The following is a 20,976-nucleotide window of genomic DNA, read 5'->3' as shown; positions in this document are numbered from 1 at the left end:
GGCGGCTGCAGCTGCAGCAGGACGGCTTGCCGGCGGCTCGGGGCCGCGCGCCGGGAACCTCACGGGGCGGGCGGGCGCCGCACCCCGGCCTGGCCGCCTGCGCCCCGGGGAGGCCCCCTGCGCGCAACCGGACCAGCAGCATGAGCAGCGGCTACAGCAGCCTCGAGGAGGACGAGGACTTTTTCTTCACCGCCAGGACCTCCTTCTTCAGGAGAGCGCCTCCGGGCAAGTCCCGTTCGGGTCAGCCGGTGAGTGGCGTGCTCGGGGGTCTTGGCTCCACGTGTCTGCGCCCGCGCTGGGCGATGCTCGCCCGAGGGCTGCGGGGCTCTGAGAGTGGCCTTTGCCCTTTCGGCGCCTGAAAGGTGCTGGGAGCCTGTGCAGTGGGCGTGGGCCGCCCGAGGCGAAGGAAGGAGGTGGAAGGGCGCGGAGCCAGATGGCCTGGGCCTCTCTGCTTGGGGGACGCCGGCTGCGGGAGCAGCTCCAAAGAGCCGGGAGGTCCCCGGGCCACTCGGGATGGCTCCCCCGACAGCCCTTCGGGGCGACGGCCGGGTCACCGCGCCGTCCTGGCTGCAGTTTGCTTCTAGCTGCAGTTTGCTCGATGGCCCTGAGTGGCTTGAGGGCACGCAATAGCCCAAAGTGACCGAGCAGCCCCGGTGCGGGCAAGCTGCAGGGTAAAGGGACCGGGCGATCGTCGGTGCTCACTAAAGTCTGGGTCTCATCAGGTCCGGTTTGCGGGTCCTGCGGACGTCCTGGGTAGACTTAGCTCCAGAGGGCTGAGCCTTACGCCGATTTCTTCCTTTTTTGGAGGAAGGGTGCCGTGGGAAGCGTGGCTTGGGAAAAGACAGTACGGGAAGTTGTGCCAGTTTCACAGATCGGGACAGGGATTATTATTATTTTTTTTTAGGGGCGTCTTCCAAATGGGGCACTTTGGCCGGACTTGTAAGGTCGGCGCTTAACCGGTGGCCTTCTGGCCCTGGAAGCCGCACCAGGGAGCCTGGCCAGCTCGGCCACGCTCTCGTCAGATATAGGAGCTTTAACGGAACAAACTTGTTGCTCCTAAAAACACCACAGACGCACACCAGAGGTTTCTGTCAACTCTGGAGATGAAAAACAAGAGAAACTAATCGTTCAGAGGCCCAGTGATGGGGATTTTGGTGGAGAGAAATCTCTGCCCAGACTGCCCTTGCCAACCCTTTTAAGTTTAACAGGCCGTTGTTTTCTAAAGTAAAACTCCTTTATCAGATTTGGAAGTTCTAGGCTTTTTGGTCTATTAGATTTCCAAACTAAGAGGAGGAGGAGGGTGAAAGGCTAGGATGAGGTCATTATTGCTAACAACTAGTCCCCTAGTGAAGGGCTAGCTAGGGTGGGTGGTAGCATGCCTTTATCCTCAGACTTCAGGTTGCTCCGTTTACTAGGGTGACCTTTTATTTTCAGTAGAATGTGCTAATGGGGGAATTTGGAAGTCAGAGATTACCCACGACTCCCACTCCCACACTGCCTGGCCTACCTCCTGTGGGGCAGACAAGAAATGGCCTTTTCCCCCTTTCTCATCTAGTTTTTCCCTCATTGGGGTTCTTCACCACTTTACATATTCCCCTCCCGTTTGCCTTGTAAAGAGCTTGAGCCAGTTTGACTTGTATTCCAGAAGTGCCTGGTAATTTCCAGAAAACCAGGGGGTTCTTGAATTCTACCGGTGTGGGAGTCCCCTCCACGGGGGTCCAGCCAGAATGCTGTGGTTGGAAGTCAAGAATCTTGTTCCTGCTTTTTAGTAGTTGAAGCGGCAGCTGGGGATGTAGCTAGTAGCTTGCCTAGTACTTACTGCATAATATGGGGTTGTAGTTCACAGTAGTGTGTCTGTCTGTCTGTCTGCCTGTCTGTGTGCAGGCAGGAAGATCAGCAATTCAAGGTCATTATCCAGACCCCCCCCCCCTTCACACACACACTTTAAGCAGCATTTCTGTGAGGTTTATGTACATTAAGAGAGTCTAGGTTATACGTAACCACTTTGGTAACCGTCCTCTAACTGTGTCTGTATATATCATGCAATATTGTCCATTGAGCACTGACATGACTGTATGACGTGTTGAAAATCAGGGCAGTAACATCCACTTCCTGGGTGGAGCCATTCACTGTCTATTTGAAGCTCTGTGGCCTGTTTTCTGGCATCACACGCGTGTGTTAAAGAAAGGGCTCTTGGTTAGAAGGGTTTCTGAAGCCTGAGTTTGTTTGTTTATTTTTGAGACATGGTCTGTACATAGCCTTGCCTGTCCAGGAACTCATCGTGTGAGCCAGGCTGGCCTCAGTGCATGGAGATCCACCTGCCTTACCTCCTCTGCCCCTGCAGCCACGCCTGTCTGCACCTTGGATTGCAGCAAGCGACTTGTGTTTTATTTAAAGAAGTGAGTGTATCTTAAGTTCCTGATTACATATTTGTGAACGAGGAAGTAACGCTCGCAAAGCCATGCACGCCAACGGTAGAGTGTGTCTTTTGGGTCGGGTCAGATAACACTTCTTCACTTTGATATGATTATAGGGGCAAAAGAAACACTTCTTACACGGGTACTTCTACCTCTTCCCTAGAAGGTGGGGAGAGCCATAAGGATCCATTCTTGCTTGCACAGATCCCCCCCCCCCCGCCCCCCCGCCCGCCTCCCGTAGGCTGTACCACCTGCTGGGAAAGCTAGGAAGGATGGTTTCTGGAACCCTTGCGAATATTCAAAGAAAGCAAGAGGGCTCGGCTGAATACAGGCTGAGGAGAGGGGGTGTGTTTGGAGAGTCAGGGGTAGACATTTTCTTTCTTCTCTTGCCAGGCCAGGAAACATTCAACTTCTCCCCATCTCCAACGATAACAGAAAGAGTCATAAAGAAAATGGTGTCCTTTTCTCCTTTTATTTTGTACCATGTTGGTCTTAAAAAAAAAAAAAAAAAAAAAAGAGGCTTTGAGGGGGTGTTAATGTGCCCCCCCCCCCCCAGCCAATGCTTCACTGTGCAGTTGCTTAGTGAACACTGGTTAGATGATCCCTTTCCTGGTTTGAAGATACTTGGCTCTTCACCGCTCTCAAACGTGTCTTATCTCATGGTTCTCCCAAGAACACTGCTCTTCGGAGAGGAGAGACTGTTGAGCGGCTGTCTAAGGCCCCTACTAGATGCTAGGAAGGCCGGAGCGTGGGTCAGCTGCTTTCTCAGCAGAAGCGTAGCTTAAGATGCTGTGTTCCCTTTAAATATGGACATGTGTATACTAAGGCTTTCTTAGGATTCTGACTCTGCTGCACAGAATATCTTGGCAGTGCTCAGTTCTGGTGTGTGGATTCGCCAGGCTTCAGAGGAGCCGCCTATTCTTAGTTTTATAAGCAGAACCAAAAATGTTCTGTAGTTACTAAAATCAAACTGCCTAGAACATACGCGCAGCCTAAAACTAGTAATACAATCTGCTAATCTTCTATGTGGCCTTTTTTTTTTTTTTTTTTTTTTTGAGACAGTCCCATGTAGCCCAGGCTGGGCTACACAGCTCTCTATGTAAGACCTTGAACCTCTTGATCCTCCCACCTCCCCCTAAGTTCAGGGAGTCATGCCCAGTTTCCTGGGATGCTGGGGATCAAACCCCAGGGCTTGGTGCTCATGGGACAAGCATTCCACTGCTTGCACTGAGTTTCCTCCCGGCTCATGCCTTCCCTCCCAGCTGAGGGGATAGATAACCTTTGTGTATGGTGCTTTGCCTGCTACATGTATGTCTGCACGATGTATATATAGTACCTTGGAGGTCAGAACCTTGGGTTCCCTGGGACTGGAGTTCCAGATGGCTATGAGCTGCCGTGTGGGTGCTAGGAACCACACTTTTGTCTTCTGCAAGAGCAGCCAGTGGTCTTAACCAGTGAGCCATCTCTCCAGCCCCTGCTCTCCCTTTATTAGTGTTTCTTCTGGAAGTTTTGGAGGTCGTTCACTTGGGCAAAAAGTGGCTCCCAATATCAGCAGTATTTTAGCTATATCAATTTTAATCCTATATAACTGAGTACAAGTATTTCCACCAGCAGTACTTTTTTTTTTTAATATTATTTTATTTTATGTGTATGGTGTTTTGTTTGCAAGTGTCTGTATACGCCATCCTTGCCTGATGCCTGCAGAGACCAGGAGTTGCCAGAGCAGCCTGGAACTGGAGTTAAGAGGTAGTTGTGAACTGCCATGTGGGTGTTGGGGATTGAACCCTGGTCCTCTGGAAGAGCAGCTGGTGCTGTTAACAGCTGAGACAGCCCCCACCAGCATTTTTGCCTGGCAGAAGCCGTTTACAGTGCACATCTCCCCGACATGACTGTTCTTACAGTCTTAATCCACTGAGCATTTGTGATTGTGTCAGCAAGATGCACAAAGGCATATTTCTCTCACTGAATCTCAAAGGGAAATCAGTCCCCAGCCTTCTGCAACCTCGAATGAGCGGTATGCGCGGCTGTGTTTCCTCTCCTGGCAAACATGCAAGATTTACAATGATTTGAGTGCAGTGACAAAAAAAAAAAAAAAAAAAGGACTAAAAATATCCAATGATGTAGTTCTTCTCTTTAGCCTTCCTTGGGCAGCCAGTGCCTGTCATCCTGTGACCATTATTTGTCTAGTCACACACGAGGTCAGTCCCATTCTTCTCAGTGGGGTCTGATCCCCAGCTCTTAGCCCTGAATGTCAGCCCCTTGCTTTCTCTTCCCTCCCTGGCATAAGTAACTGCCATTTCAAAAGGTCACAATAGGAGGCTCAAAGGACATTAGACATCCTTGGGCCAATTTTCGGAACCATAGCAGAAAACTAGAGTAGTGTGTATGTCCAGGTGCATCTTGTGTGATGTGTGTGCCCTGGAAAGCACAGCTTAAAGTTTTATATATATATATATATATATATCCTAGCTTCCTTTTTTTTTTTTTTGGTTTTTCGAGACATGGTTTCTCTGTGTAGCCCTGGCTGTCCTGGAACTCACTCTGGACCAGGCTGGCCTCGAACTCAGAAATCCACCTGCCTCTGCCACCCAAGTGCTGGGATTAAAGGTGTGCAACATCACTGCCCGGCTTTTTTTTTTTTTTAAGATTTATTTTATGTATATGAGTACAATGTTGCTGTCTTAAGACACACCAGAAGAAGGCATTGGATTCCATTACAGATGGTTGTGAGCCTCCATGCGGTTTCTGGGATTTGAACTCAGGACCTCTGGAAGAGCAGTCGGTACTCTTAACCGCTGAGCCATCTCTCCAGCCCCCAACACATCCTAGCATCTTAAAATCGTGGGGATCCTTCAGTTGAATATGTACAGAGAAAAATCTGACTACAGTGAGAAGTTTCTGAACCAAAAACAAATTCACAACCAAACACACAATTAATCTCCTTACCCGGTGTGTTGGTTGTGACAGACTTCATTACACCCTGGTTGTGTGCACACACCCTGGGCAGTTTGCACAGTGCATGTTGACACACCACGCAAGGTTAATTAATGGCTGTTGCCTGAAACGCCTCATGTGGACATGAGACTGTTCTGTGTTTTGAGCTACACTGTTCTGGCTAAATAAATAAATAAATAAATAAATAAATGGTTTTCTGCTCTTATAGAGCATCATGCTTAAATGATGGGAAACAAACATGAGCTGTTTCCCTGTTATTGTTCTTCAATGTGTAATATCAGTTTAGTGTATCTTTGAATTGTGCTATGTTCGAGTATTTAGTTTTGTTTTTGAGACAGGCTGTTTCTATGTAGCCCTGGTTGCTCTGGGCCTCTGTATGTACGCAGACCAGGCTAGACTTGAATTCTCTGCCTCCAGAGCACTGGGGTTAAAGGCTTCTTTCTGGCACTACCTTTGGCAAACCATCTGGTTTTTAAAAAACAAACAAGCAAAAGTGAATTTTGGTTTGGGATTAGGACACAAGTTCCTCTTTTCTCTGAGATGACCCTAAACATACAATCAAAATGGCAATTTCCTACCATTGTATGTGTGTGAATTGGCATTCAGACCACTGCCAGCATTCATGGATATAAAATCAAATATCAGCCAACTCAGACCCAGCATCTTTGACGTTTTTCAGTTGTGAGGTAGTTCCTTGTGTACAAATAGACAAACATAACTATCATCAGTATGCAGACTTGCTTTTGTCTTTACTTTTGAAATTTTACACACACATGCACACACAAAGAGTCGTTACACAATAAGTTCTCTTAAAACAATTTTTGCACATATTTATTTTGTGTGTGTGTGTGTGCACACTTATATGTAAGTTTGTATTTTGGTGCTTTTGTGAGGGCCAAAGGACAACTTGTCGGAGTTGGGTTTTCCTCCCACCCTGTGGGCCCTGGAGGCAAACTTCACACCACTGATTGGCTTGGAGGCAAGTGCCTTTGCCTGCTGAGTCATCTCACATACAGCCTTTTTTGAGACTGGGTCCTTCAGACCTCAGGCTGGCCTCAAACTCATGAATCAACCAATGGATCTGATAACTTCCAGCTTCTGATTTGGGCGCTATCGACAAGTCACAGCTGCATGCATGCTGCATGCAAGCTGCTGCAAGCACTTACCCACAGAGCTGTCTCCAGCCCCTAAAATACATTTTTTTTCATGATTTCTTACCAATGATGTTTGGTTTGTGTGCCTATTTTACATACCCATAATCCTGCAAGTCAAATTAAAAAATTCCTCTGGAGAAAAGGGAACTTGAGTAGAAACAGTTTAAGCAGCCGTGATAATAATAAATAATAATAGAGCAGAGAGTTTTATTCCCTGGGTTATGCAGGCATAACCTGTGAGAACCAGGTGTCTTCCGGCCCATGTGTTAGCCTCTTGTTTATTTTTGAGGCTGGAGATCACCGTACTGCCCAGGCTGCCTAGGCAGTGGTCTCCCCTGCCCCAACCCCCTTCATGCCTGGAATCATAGGCACAGACCTCAACTCCTTGCTTGCAGCTTCTTGTTTTAAGAAATCAAATCACTGCTTTGTATATTCATTTCGTGAAAAATGTATTCAGTCACCTTTGAGGATAGAGAACTGTAAGCAGAGCCGGTCAGATTGCTGGTTAACCAAAATATAAACCAAAGTAAACAATTCCGCTCCATTTTCCCTGCCCTCCCCCTCCCCTCCCTCCCTTCCTGTGTTTTTTAGAGTCTCACCAAGCACTTGCTGATCAGCAACTTGCTCTGTAGCTGAGGCGCATCTTTAACTTCTGACCCCCCCTAGCTTTTATTTTTAGTTACTGTTCCCCCCGCAGTAGGTAGACATTCTACCAGTGAGTTACACCCTAAATCCTTCCTTCCTGGCTGCCCTGGTACTTGCTGGGTAGACCAGGCTGGACTCCCACCTCACAGATAATCTGCCTGCTTTTGCCTCTCCAGTGCTGGAATCAATGGTGGGCACCACCATGCCCAGCTAAATTTTTTTTTTTTTAAATAAAAAGTCAACTGTGCTCCTGATCAGAGGGTGTTGGAGCATGACTGGAATTGGAAATGTATGTGAAAAAACGGTCAGAACTGGCTGTTAGGGTCACGTGACTCTTCCAAAACCGTGCTGTCCAGCACTTTGGGGTCTTGTGGTTACTAAGACCATGAAATGTGGCTGGCTTGGATTGAAATGGACCGTAGGTATTAAAAAAACATAAAACAGAAAGCAAACTCACTAGGTTCCAAGGATGTAACTCTAAAGGAAAGAATGCAAGACACACATCACAGTAGTTTAAAAAGATATGTTGAAATGTTAAAATCTGAATATGAACTATATGACACGCCCCCCTGAATGACTGATTTGAACTCCTGAATGAAACCATACGGTACCGTGTTTGAATAGCATGCCGTGTGCGTGGAATGTGAAATATGTTACACACAGAAATGTTTTAGGGACATTGGCCTACATTACTTTAACCCATTCTTAAAAACTTTATTTAAAAACACTCTACATGTATTTGCTTTTAAAAGTTGTTTTAATTGTCTTTGGAGACAGTCTTCTCACTGTGTAGACCAGGCTGGCCTTGAAGTCACAGAGATCTGCCTGCTGCGTGTGGCTCTAGGGTTCTGCGATTTAAAGATGTGTGCTGCTATGTCTGGCCTACGTGTGTGTGTGTGTGTGTGTGTGTGTGTGTGTGTGTGTCTGTGAACACAAACGCCACTGTGCAAGTATGGAGGTCAAGGACAGCTTGTCTGAGTCCGTTCTTTCTACAGGGTGAGTTTAGGGGATCAGAGTCGGCTTCCCATGCTTGGCTGCAAGTGCCTTTATCTGCTAAGCCATCTCCACCCTCACCTGTTTACTTTTAGACACCTGGAAAGTATAAGAGCAAGCATATGGCTCGGATTATATCCTAGTTGGATAGGGTTGCATATTAAAGCAGACTTCAAATCTTCATCGTCTGGGTGGCTGTGCCTGGGGTCTGGAGTACCCGCCAGGAATCCTGGGAAGAGTGTTGTCTGTGACGGGGGCTTGCTCACTGCTGGGGGGAGTAGTTCCGTGGGTCATGCATACCAACATTTTAAGGATATTATGAAATGTGTGTGTGTGTAAACCCCTCACCTCTCATGTGAGCCTAATGGGATAACACAGCCTGATGGCATGCTTGCTACACAGAGACAATGGGACTTGTGATTTTAGAGTATTAGAACAACGAGCTTAGTACGCATTTTAAGCACTGTGATTGCTAACTGCTGCTCCATGATTCAGTCAGCTAAGAATAATTTACTAATTACACTCTGCCGCCCTCAAGTTCTTTCTCCAGTTACTAAACATGGGGAGATAATGAGAGGAGGGGAAAGGGATAAATTTGGAAATTGGAGACCAGAAGAATGGATGGATGTCCTAGGAGATACTGGCTTTAACAGACTTGTTATAGATTTCACTTGAAATAATGGCGGTGGGGGAGGGGACTTTCCAGTGAGGGAGAAAAGAGACGGAGGGGTGGGGAGGGGACTTTTCTAAATCCATTTCCCGTGTTGACTGCGTGCTGGGCTGGGTGTTAGGGAACCTGGGTGAGCAAAGCCCGTTGAGTTCTTGGGCTCAGTTCTAGTCTCTGTAGACCACCCTGAGCTTGACCATCTGGGCTCAGTCGTAGGGCACTGTGTTGGTCTTTTTGTGATGTGTTAGTCTTCTGGATCCGCCTGTGCTGTAGCATGTGTATCACAGTATCTGCGTGTACATCCTCGTGCCTCCATAACCATTCACTGATGGGCACCTCGTTATTACAGCCTTTGAGTGGCTGAGCGGTGCCGATGTTGTCGAGAGGCCCTGCTGGCAGCTCCTTGGCGCGCCTACTCAGAAATACCATCATTGGGTATCATTTGGTAATTAATTCAATTTTTGATTTTTTTTTTTTAGAGAATGTCATGTTGACATTTGAGTCCTGCTCCTTAAACCTAAAATGCTGAGATATTGCCGATGACGTTAGCTTTAATTGATATCTGTATCGTGGTTTATTAAATAGAAAGTAGGCTCCGCTTATTGGAAAAACACATCTATGACCAAATGTATACGACGATAATTTCTATGAAATTACCTGACCTTTTGTCTGTGTGGCTGGTTAAATCTGGATGGCTCCAATTCAGAGCCTGTTGATCTGATAGTTCCCTTTTCCTGTGGTTGGGTGAACTTTGGGTTGTTATTATTATAACTTTAAAAAAAAAAACTTGCCCTGTAGTAGAGGGACATTCCCATAGGACAGGCATTGCCAGGAAGGCAGAGCCATGGATGAAAAGAGTGAGGAGCCAGCCGATGGTGTCCCTCACTAACCCTGAGAAAGGAGACTGTAGTTGCTGTATGTCAGGAGATCCAGAGTCCTCCCAAAACAGACATTAGAGAAAGGATGGCAGGGCAAAGGCCTGAAACCCACCCGGCAGAGAGAATTACAGCGCTTGCTTCTAGGTTTACAGTGTGACTGAAGGAACAGGAAACAGGAGTCCAGCATCGCATCCACAAAGTTGGTGCCTCTGTAGAAAATCGCTGTCGAGTCCTTACATCCTGACTAACCCCTTTCTACGCGGATGGAACTTTTTCTTCTTTCAGCTTTCAAAAAAAAAAAAAAAAGATTTATTTATTTTATGTATATGAGCACACTGTAGTTGTCTTCAGACACACCGAAAGAGGGCATCAGATCCCATTACAGATGGTTGTGAGCCACCATGTGGTTGCTGGGAATTGAACTCAGGACCTCTGGAAGAACAGTCAGTGCTCTTAACCACTGAGCCATCTCTCCAGTCCTTAGCTTTCTTTCTTTCTATCTTTTTTTTTTTAACCAAGAGAACATTTCAAAAAGAATTATAGTTGGGTGGTGGCAGTGCTCACTTTTAATCCCAGTACTCTGGAGGCAGTGACAGATCTCTGTGAATTCGAGGGCAGCGTGATCGATAGAGTGAGTTCCAGGACAGTACAGAGAAACCCTGTCTCCAAAAAGAAACAAAAAAATTTAAAAAGAATTACTGTTTGGAACTAACCAGTACCCCGGAGCTCTTGTCTCTAGCTGCATATGTATCAAAAGATGGCCTAGTCAGCCATCAATGGAAAGAGAGGCCCATTGGACTTGCAAACTTTATATGCCCCAGTACAGGGGAACGCCAGGGCCAAAAAGTGGGAGTGGGTGGGTAGGAGAGTGGGGGGGGGGGAGGGTATGGGGGACTTTTGGGATAGCATTGGAAATGTAAATGAGGAAGATACCTAATAAAAAATATTAAAAAAAAGGAATTACTGTTTGGTTTTAGGGTAGATGGGAAGTGGGTCTGGTATTCGTGGGCATGGTCATAGGAGTTTAAGTGCACACGATTTAGTTTTCAAACTGCAAAACAAAATTAGTTTAAAAAATGTATGAATAGGGGAGGTACTCATGCTAAATGAAGTCTAGTTTGCTGTTGGGACTTGTAATCAGTGAAGCATTCTGGGAAAATTAGGATGGGCTTGATTCTATTGTTCATGGGATTTCTATGGAGCTGAGACGAGAAGTAACCATGGGGTTTTACTGCCCTCTGATGTAGCAGATGCAGGTTTTATGGCCTGAGTCGTGAATTCAGGGAAACTCGACCACAGTGAGTAATTTCCCAGCTATGGGAAAATGTAAATATTATGTACATAGCTAAAGAAACAATAACATCACTTTCGTCCGCTCCAGGTCTGTCCCTGTTTGTTTACACAGGCTTGCTGATGGCTGGTCTTCAGAGCCAGGCTTCCTTTAGGGGAAGGTGCTGCCCTTTCAGAGCCTTCTGAAGTTTGAAGGTTGCTTTCTTGTGTTTCCTCTGACTGACCGTCGTTGATCGCATTATACAGTCGTCTAGCACGAAACTGCCATGCTCAGTTTGATCCTTGCTCTCCGCTAGAGGGAATTTGCTCTATACTTTTTAAAAAATACTTTATTTTATTATTTTGTGTGTATGGGCCTTTTGTCTGTCTGTATGTCTGTCCACCACATGAGTGCACCTCAGAGGGCATCATATCCTCTGGGACTGGGGGTACATCTGGTTGTGAGGCATCACGTGGATGCTGGGCATAGAACCCAGGCCCTCTGGAAGAGCAGCCTTTGCTCCAGACCAGTGGTTCTCAACCTTCCTAACACTGTGACCCTTTAATACAGTTCCTCATGTTGTGGTGACCCCCCAACTGTAACATTATTTTGTTACTACTTCATAACTGTTATGATTTGATATGCAGTCCCAAAGGGGTCATGACCACCTCTCCAGCCCCTTCCTTAATTATTCTAATAATCATTCTTGCCAGTTGGTGGGGAGAATTTGGAGGAAGACTCGTTAGGGTGAGAACTGCATTTCAAAAGGTAAATCAACTTCATTCTGTTTTGTTTGTTTCTTCTCTGTACACACGCACACACACACACACACACACACACACGCACGCACGCACACACACACATGCACGCACACACACACCACACACACACACGCGCGCACACACACACACCACACACGCGCGCACACGCACACACACGTGCACACACGCACACACGCACGCACGCACACACACACCACACACGCGCACACACACGCACGCGCACGCACACGCACACACACACCACACACGTGCACACACGCGCACACACACACGCGCGCACACACACCACACACACACATGCACACCATTCTGTTTGTATGAAGGTCAGAGAACAATTAATGGGAAGTATATCTTTCCTTCCACCATCTAGATACTAGCTCAGGTCATCGACCTTTTAAAAGCTGGGTATGCAGACGGAAAGAAGGACAGTCATGGTGCCTGCCTTTGATCCCAGCACTCAGAAGCAGAGGCAGGCCATCTCTTGAGTTTGAGGCTAACCTGGTGTATATTATAACTTTAATTTTTTTCAAACAGCTATTTTTAATGATGGTTCTTAAACCGCTTTAACTTCCCTTTTAGCCCACCACCCACCAGAGGTAGTGGGAAAGGAAGGATACGGGAAGTGGACCTGTTTAGAAAGGTTCTTTGGAACAACTCCCGTCTGTGTTGTCTGGAAATTGGCAGTTCAGTTTATAGGCTAGCAGTTCCATCCATTCGAAAACCTCCAGGGATGCGTCAGCAATTCCCGTCCAGTAGAGTTGGAGTAGCAAGCACGAATCAGCAATGGTGGCACCTAGGAGAGACAGCCAGGCCTCAGCCTCTGCTTGAGTCAGCAGGAAGGACCAGGAGGAACTCTCATGGAAGTGAAGGTCACAAAAACACTAGACCCACAGGCTGGACCCACGGGTGTAGCACAGCTAGCTCTATAAGTAAGCAAGCCTAACTCAGCCTCCATCACTGTCCACTGAGTTTTTTTTTTTAGATTTATTTATTTATTTATTTATTATACATAAGTACACTGTAGCTGTCCTCAGACACACCAGAAGAGGGCGTCAGATCTCATTATGGGTGGTTGTGAGTCACCATGCGGTTACTGGGATTTGAACTCATGACCTTCGGAAGAGCAGTCAGTGCTCTTACCCTCTGAGCCATCTCACCAGCCCCTTTTTTTTGTTTGTTTGTTTGTTTTGGTTTTTTCTTTTTTTTCTTTTTTTTTAAAAAGATTTATTTATTTACTATATGTAAGTACCCTGTAGCTGTCCTCAGATCTTCCAGAAGAAGGCATCAGATTTCGTTACAGACGGTTGTGAGCCACCATGTGGTTGCTGGGATTTGAACTCAGGACCTTCGGAAGAGCAATCGGTGCTCTTAACCACTGAGCCATCTTGCCAGCCCCGAGTCTTTTTTATATACCCTCCAAATATCATGTGTCTTCATGTGCCTCAGCATGGGTCTTGCCTCAACACATGCATCTGTCTCAGCTGACGTCACTCTGCCGATCAGCCGGAGTCCACGGAAGAGGCAAGAAACTACAGCACACCAGACGTCGTTTGGTGCCTTTCTCTCTATGTCGTCCTGACAAAGGCAGCTCAACTACACAGTGTAAGGCGGACCAATACATACGTGTCGTCACGTGTGCTTTCACATGTTTGCTTTAGCAGAACATCCTCTCTCCTGTGCTCTCATCCTCTGCTTCAGCAAACCGTTCCTTCACGAGTCTGCCTGAGCCTTTCACCTGTGTCCACTTCAGTAAATGTTCCTTCACCTGTTTGCCCCAGCCAAACGTCATCCAAAAGACTTTCCAAAGAACCCTTAAGTTTCCACGGCAAGTACTAGGCATGGCCCCAGGCTGCGGAGGGAGACACAGGAGGACCTCTAGAGCTTGCTGCTCAGCCAGGCTACTCACGACGGTGAGCTCCAGCTTAGTGAGAAAAGGTTTTTCTTATCACAGCTAGGCCGAAAAATGGTGAGGAACGCACCTGATGTCAAAATCTTTATCTTAACATGTATATGCACACACGTGGGCAAGCAGGCGAGTGGTCTAACGTCGCTCTCCCATCGGATCTATGTTTGTGAATGGTGAGCTGACTGGAGCAGTTACTACAATAGTTTGGGGTTAAATCAGGCTAGCTGTGGGCCCCGTGGGCGGGCAAGCCATCACAAGCCTTTAAGCCCCATCTGTGAACCAGCAGCCTGCGTAGCGTTAATAAATGTTAGCAGTTGCTCTCTCTAAGAGATCCCACCACCTGTGATAGCTACCCCTTTAACTGGCCAGACCGGATGGAGAGCCCGCTGCAGTTGAGATTTAAAGTGAACCATACTGTCAGCTGAAGGGTGAAAAACTACAAAAGCTTAGTGTCTCGTTGGCTGTCCTGACTTAATGGACAGGGTATCTGCGGTTGATGAGGATCACCAGTCGGTCCTGGAGGTTATTATTATCTTTTAACTGCTTGCCATATCACCGCGGTGTTCTTGTTTCCTGGGAATGGGGCTGTTGCCTCCCTGTGAGACCGAGGCCACCTAATATCAAGATGTTACCAGCTTTTTCCTTTCAAGCAGGCCGCCCCGGCTGGAGAGAAGGTATTCAATCATATATAAAGCTTTGTTTTGAAGTGTGAACTCCCTGCCTTCTCTGCACTTGCCTGGCTGCAGGATCCTCGCTGCCAGTTGTGTTCTCTTGGGTGACACTGCGCTTCCTCCTGGAGGCCTTTCCTTTTTCCTGCATCGCCCTGTGCGCATTGTTTGGGGACTTAGTCACTGTGCTCCTTCTGGTGATCATGACATCAGATGAGATGAGATAATGGTCACCAACTGCGAAGGGAGCGGGAGCCATGGCCGCTGTCCCCGGAGCAGAGCGATGTCCGAGGCTGTGGCTGGCTGCTCAGCCTTCTCCCACCCACAGCGTCCGTCTCAGCGGGCAGGGATTGCAGACAGCTATGGGGGTTGCAGCCCCTCTGGAGGCTTGCACACTCTGAATGGACTTGCTTATGCTTGAATGCAGGAGCTGAGGAAGTGCAGCCCGTCATGGGATCTGTTTGGCCAACCCTGCTGAGTTCCTTTCTACTCTGGGGGTGGGGGTGGGGGGAGCTTTCTGGGTTCTGATGTTCACTCTCTACTCCTACCCTGGCCTCCCTTTCCTTTTGAATTTGTGTTTTTCACCAAAAAAAAAAAAGTAGTCTGAAACTGGCCTTATGTTAGTTCTGAATGCTATTTATTAGCATGCTTTATACATAATCTCATTTTTTCCCAAAGATTTATTCATTTATTATATGAGTACACTGTAGCTGTCTTCAGCAGACACTCCAGAAGAGGGCATCAGACCCCATTATGGATGGTTGTGAGCCACCATGTGGTTGGTGGGATTTGAACCCAGGACCTTCAGAAGAGCAGTCGGTGCTCTTAACCGCTGAGCCATCTCTCCAGCCTGCATAATCTCATTCTTGCTGTAGTGTCTCTGATGAATCCTAAAGGACTCACTGTTGCGTGATTGTAAAATTACACACAACTCACAGGTACATATTCTTCCTTTTTAAGGAATATGTCTTTCCTTTGTATGGGTATTTTGCTTGTGCCTGTCTGTCTTTTGAGACAGGGTTTCTCCTGTAGTTCTAGCTGACCTGGAACTCACAGAGATCTACCTATCTCTGCCCCCTGATTAAAGGCATGCAAGGATTAAATAAATAAAGGATTAAAGGCATGCAGCACAACTGCAAGGATGATTTGCTGTTTTGAGTGTTAGCATTGTTAATTAGTGACAGCTTGGTAGGGGATTTTTTTTTATTAAGGCAGTGTTACTCAGTAGGGTGGATGGGAAAGAGAAACTAGGGGTTTTTTTTCTCCCGAGGAGGGGAGAGCAGTAGGGGGATGGGAAGGGTTATTTTTTGAGGGTTTCTCTCTGTAGTTCTGGTTGTCATGAACTCACTCTGTAGATCAGACTGGCCTTGAACTCAGAGATCTGCCTGCCTCTGCCTCCTGAGTGCTGGGACCCGACAAGACACCTAGTTTTGAATTTGTCGTTACCATTTCTGGGAACTTCAGGAGTCTCCTTTATCAAGTCCCTTGAGTATTGGTTTTCTAGCCTTTAAAACAGATATTCAAAGAGGAATGATTGATAGACTATCTATGAAAAGTCTCTCTGAGCTGTCAATCAGGCAGTTGACAGTCTGGCCTGGCAGACCTGTTTAGAAGCTTACAAAACAGTTTTTGCCTGCATCTTCTAATGAAGTTGATTGCAAGGACTAGTGAATAGCTTTTGAAAAAAGAATCTCTTTTGTTTATTTTCATGTGTAAAGTGATTGAAAATCAGAGCACTTTATATCTGAGTCTAATGTCATTTGGAGTTGATTGTGTTTATGGAGAAATCTTGGGAGAGAGAAGACCTTCTGGTGCATTGTTGGGCGTATCGGGGGCTTGCGGGCTTAGTTTATGTCTTCTAGATTATCTAGACTCGGAACTTGGCAAAGACAGAGAGATCTCTGGTCTATATAATGCTGTAGTTACGAGCTGGTTTCTGGGGCCCCACTCTGGGAAATGATCCTTGGGCTTCCAAATGATCATGAGCTTTAGAATGCACACAGCCAAACCTAGATGGTATCTCTCAGCCAGTCACTCCGTATGGCCAGTCACTCCGTATGCCATAGGAGACTGACGGAATCAAAGAACACGGATGTGGGGGTCTGTGGTCCTGTTGCTACGGTGACACAGAATCCCGTTTCACAGTAGTTTCACCTTGTATTTTCTTTTTGTCAGTGGAAGGCAGAACTTGCTAAAATCGAGATGAAAATATATTTAATGAATATACCAGCCAGCCACATAGTCGTTATTATCAAGTGCTCCGTCTCCGGTGTGTTCACTTTGTTTCCATGCCAATGGCAGCAGTTCACACCCGCCACACTACTCATGGAAGCAAAGTGTTGTCTCACGGTGTTAGGAAGACCGTTGTTTTATTAGATTATGTACTATATTTTCAGTGTGCGTGTGAACTTGTGTGTGTGTGTGGTGCCTGGCACAGGGACAGAGAGAGCCCTATTGATTTTTGTTTTATTGTTACTGGCATTGTCGGGATGGGGCCTTTGTGCAGCTGACGGAGGGTGTTAGTGAATTATATCCCTGGTACAGTCACATTTGCTAGTTTACCATCTGGTTTTAATATGGTCAGACTTGTGTCAGAACTGTAATTAAGAAGGAGAAGTTGGATTAAGGCAGAAAACAAGTGACTTGTTTTGTTTTTGCTTTCGATTGAGTGATAATAAGAGAGTGGTAATAATAAGTTCTGCATTCGTGTGGAAGCGAGACACTTAGTTGAAATGAAAAGGACTTTGGGCTCGGGGTGGGGAGACCCGGTTCCTAGATCACTGCTTTCTTAAAGGTCCTAATGAATTCTGTGACAAGTGGTTACGTTTTGTCTGGAGTGAAGGAAGCAGCGATTATGGTAGGAAGGATTTTTTTTTTTCCCCATGAACGTGTTGAAGCTGCATGAAGGGAACTGAAGCCAGTCGATTAGTTACTAGTGCTGCAGAAATGAGCAAAATATGCAGAATTATTTCTCTTGTGAAGGAGGAGATGTTTTGAGAGAGATCATGGGGGCGCATGGCATGGTTTATTGTATTCATCCATTTTTGGTGCCAAAACAAAAAAGAACACTAACTTGATGTGAGATTCTGTGTTGCAGGAGTTACATGTACAGTACTGAGAAAGAGCCCACCAGCAATGTCATGTTGTGTTTAAGAATCTAGTGGGCTTGAAGTGTGGCTCAGTTGGTAAAGGGCTTGCCACGGAAGCATGGGGACCTGAGTTCAATCCCCAGAGCCCATGCCAAAAAGATGGGGGTGGTAGCTTGTGCCTGTAATACAGCTCTTGGGAAGTGGAGGCAGGTCTGAAGATCGCTGGGACTCATCCAGTGGCCTCCCACGTGGGCGAGTTCCAGGCCAGCGAGAGATCCTGTCTCAGAAAACAAGGCGGCCCTCTCCTGAGGAACAACACTTGAGATAGGTCTCTGGTCTCCACATGCGTGTGCATGTGTACTCTCAACACACATAATGCCCCTACACAAACACACACGCACTTGCACACACGAATAGAATTCTATGTCTAGCACGCATGAAGGATAGAAGAGGTGTGGGCTGGCCACCGTGCTGGTGGGAGAACGGGACTTGGGTTGGTGCAGCAGGAAGTGGGGAGAAGTTTGCTGAGAGAGAGTTTGATTTGCCATTTGCTTCTAGTGTCTCCCCTTTCCCAACCGGTTTACGCTCATACTGCCAGGAAATGCTCTTCAGGATCCTCCTTAGCTAGTGAAATCCTGTGAAGAAATGATGCACCTTGTCTACACCCGAGGCTCCTCAAGACTCCCTTGCCCACTCTGTCGTTTTTTTACCCAGCCTATTTTCTGCCTCTTTCACATTGTCTTTTCCTCTTCATTGTTGCTACTGTTGTCTTTAAGGATTACTGAACAATGGAAACTATCAGTCTGGAGGACTCTGCCTATGGAAGGGATGTGGGATGAGTCAGGATTGTGGTGGTTAGCTTGATTCACTCATCTTCTCCCTCCCCAGTGCTCCCTATTGAACCCAGGGGTTTAAGCATGGGAGGCAAGTGCTCTGCCACTGAGCTACATTCCCAGCCCCACTTGATTGATTCTTCTACTTTAAATAAAAGGGAACAAAACTACTTTTATGTACTGTGTGTATGTGTGTGTATATAGTTATGTATATCTACACACACATATTTATGTAGGTTTGGGTTTTTGTTTGTTTTGTTTTGCTTTGCTTTTTTGAGACAGGGTCTCACTATGTTGCCCTGGCTGGCTAGGAACTCACTCTGTGGACCAGATTAGCTTCAAATTCCCCTTGCCTCTGCCTCCTGCTTCTGGGTTAAAGGTGTGCCTTGCCGTGCTTGGCTGACTGCCTTCATCTGAGCCATTTATTGTTGCTGTGGAGACACTGTGTATCCCAGGGCGGTTTTGAACTCTGCATGGACAGGAGAGAAGAGATCCCTACAAGTTGTCCTCTGACCTCTACAGGTGTCCTATGGCACTCTTGTGCTGTGCCCCCTCCCCGCAGAGATACATATGCAGATGCACATTCATGCACACACATATAAATAGAAATGTAACAATAAGAAAATACTCATAGAGACCTAGAGTTTAAAAAGATGCTTGGAAATAAAATACCAAGTCTTCCTTTGCAGAGTCAAACGTGACAACTGGTCACACAGTGTCTATGTGAGGGCAAAGTTCTAGCCCTCTTGGTGGCTGTTTATTGGTTATTCAATGGCAGGGAGATAACCCAGCACTTTACGGAGTTCCCAGCTAGGTGAAACTGTTGATACCGTGCCCCTCCCGCCCGCCCGCCCCTCAACCACAGTGTCATGGCTTCTTCAGCAATAGGGTCTTACAATCGCGTTCCGATAGACAGATCTTGGAATGGCAATAGCCTATTGTTTCGGTCACTCCTGACCAACAACTTACTTTTCTTTTTTCTATTAGAGACTGAGTTTTCCTCTTTATAGCCCTGATTGTCCTGGAGCTCACTCTGTAGACCAGGATGACTTCAAATTCTCAGAAACCCTCCTGCCTCTTTCTCCTAAGTTCTAGAATTAAAGGTGTATGCCACTATAAACTATACCTGGCCTCTGTCTTTTATTTTCTTAGTTTTAAGTATTATGACTAGGGTAAGGTGAAATATCAAAGTGGCTTTAATTTTGCATTTCCCTGGGGTCTCAAGATGGTGAACACTTCAAAAAAACCCAAAAACAAAACAAAAACAAAAAAACAAACAAAAAAAAAGCCCCAAACCATTCCTTAGCCATTTGTATTTTCTTTGAGGACTCTGTTTAGTTCCATAGCCAGCTTTAACTGGGTTATTTGTTTGCTTGGTGTTTTGCTTTTTGAGGTCTTCGTATATTTGTATATAGTAGTCTTCATGGGATGCTTAGCTGGCAGAGATGGTTCCATGCTGTAGGTGCCTCTTCAGGCGATCGGCGGGTGGCTTTGTAGCATAGAAGCTCTTCAATTTTGTGAACTTGGTTGTTGGTCCTGTTTCTTGCTGTGGCCAGAATCCTATTCAGAAAGTCTACCAGGGACTATATGCTGAAGTGTCTAACAGTGAGATCTCTGGTTGGTTTGGGGTTGGGTTTGTGTGCAGTTCAGAGAAATGGTCAAGTTTCATTTGGCTGCACGCAGATGCTCCTGTTTCCCCAACACCACTTGTTAAAGATGTCATCTTTTTTCCTGTTTGTATTTTTGGTCTCTTTGTCAAAAATCAGGTGGTTGTAGGTGTGTGGACTTATACCTGGGTCCTCTGTTCTATGATATCAGTGTGTCTGCTCTTGCTTGTGTGCCCTGCTGTCTTTACTACTGGGACTTGGTAGCTTACGCTGATAGCAGCAACGGAGGAGCTGATAACAGCAACATTTTTGTTATTCAGATTTACGTTGACTAGAAAACTGGGGGGGAACCAGAGAGAACCAGTGTGTTTGGGCCATGACACAGTACGGGTGAACTCATAGTACATATGGTTGCCTGCACAAAACCTACAAGATTAAGCCTTGGCCACTCAATATTTTAGTGTGGATGGAAGAGGAGATCAGGAGAGACCTCCTCTTCCCCCAGTGGGGTAACTATTGACAGTTGATGGCTTCTGAGGGAAGTCTTGAAACAGGACCACCACACAGCATCCCCCCTCCCATGAGTTCTAGGAATCAAATTCAGGTCTTGGTAACTACGCTATCTCCCATGCAAGGCCTTATCTCTCTCTGGTATCTTTGACACAGTGTTACGTGTCTGTCTTAGGGTTTTACTGCTGTGAACAGAAACCATGACTAAGGCAACTCTTATGAGGATGACATTTAGTTGGGGCTGGCTGGCTTACAGGTTCAGAGGTTCAGTCCATTATCATTAAGGTGAGAGCATGGCAGCATCCAGGCAGGCATGGTGCGGGAGGAGCTGAGAGTTCTACATCTTCATCTGCAGGCTGCTAGCAGAAGACTGGCTTCCAGGCAGCAAGGACTAAGGTATTAAAGCCCACACCCACAGGGACACACCTACTCCAACAAGACCACATCTCCTAAGAGTGCCACGCCCATCCCAGTGTCTGGGGCTGCCCTCCAGCTCTGCTATGTAGCTCAGGAATGACTTTAACTTCCTGGTCCTCCTGACACCACTGACCACACCCTCCAAATTCTGGGACTACCACCATGAGGTCACCTCGTCCTTCTGC

The 20,976-nt window shown here is 46.6% G+C and overlaps 1 protein-coding gene across 2 annotated transcripts in view; it reads left to right on the top strand.

Annotated features, from left to right (window-relative positions):
• The window catches only part of Rassf3 (Ras association (RalGDS/AF-6) domain family member 3), a 65,901-nt gene continuing 44,925 nt past the window's right edge, over nt 1-20,976 (top strand). Inside the window, exon 1 of one of the 2 annotated variants that reach the window (NM_138956.3) lies at nt 1-248. In NM_138956.3, coding sequence (NP_620406.1) covers nt 141-248 — 108 coding nt within the window. In that variant the 5' untranslated portion in view covers nt 1-140. Of the gene's footprint in view, nt 249-14,042; nt 14,342-20,976 lie in introns of those variants that run through there. The other variant, XM_006513379.1, reaches the window with a different exon arrangement.

Source organism: Mus musculus, chromosome 10 (genome assembly GCF_000001635.26).
Source record: "Mus musculus strain C57BL/6J chromosome 10, GRCm38.p6 C57BL/6J".
NCBI classification, from domain to species: Eukaryota; Metazoa; Chordata; class Mammalia; order Rodentia; family Muridae; genus Mus; species Mus musculus.
Note: the sequence above shows the minus strand (reverse complement) of the source record. Positions and strands in the feature narration are given on the sequence as shown.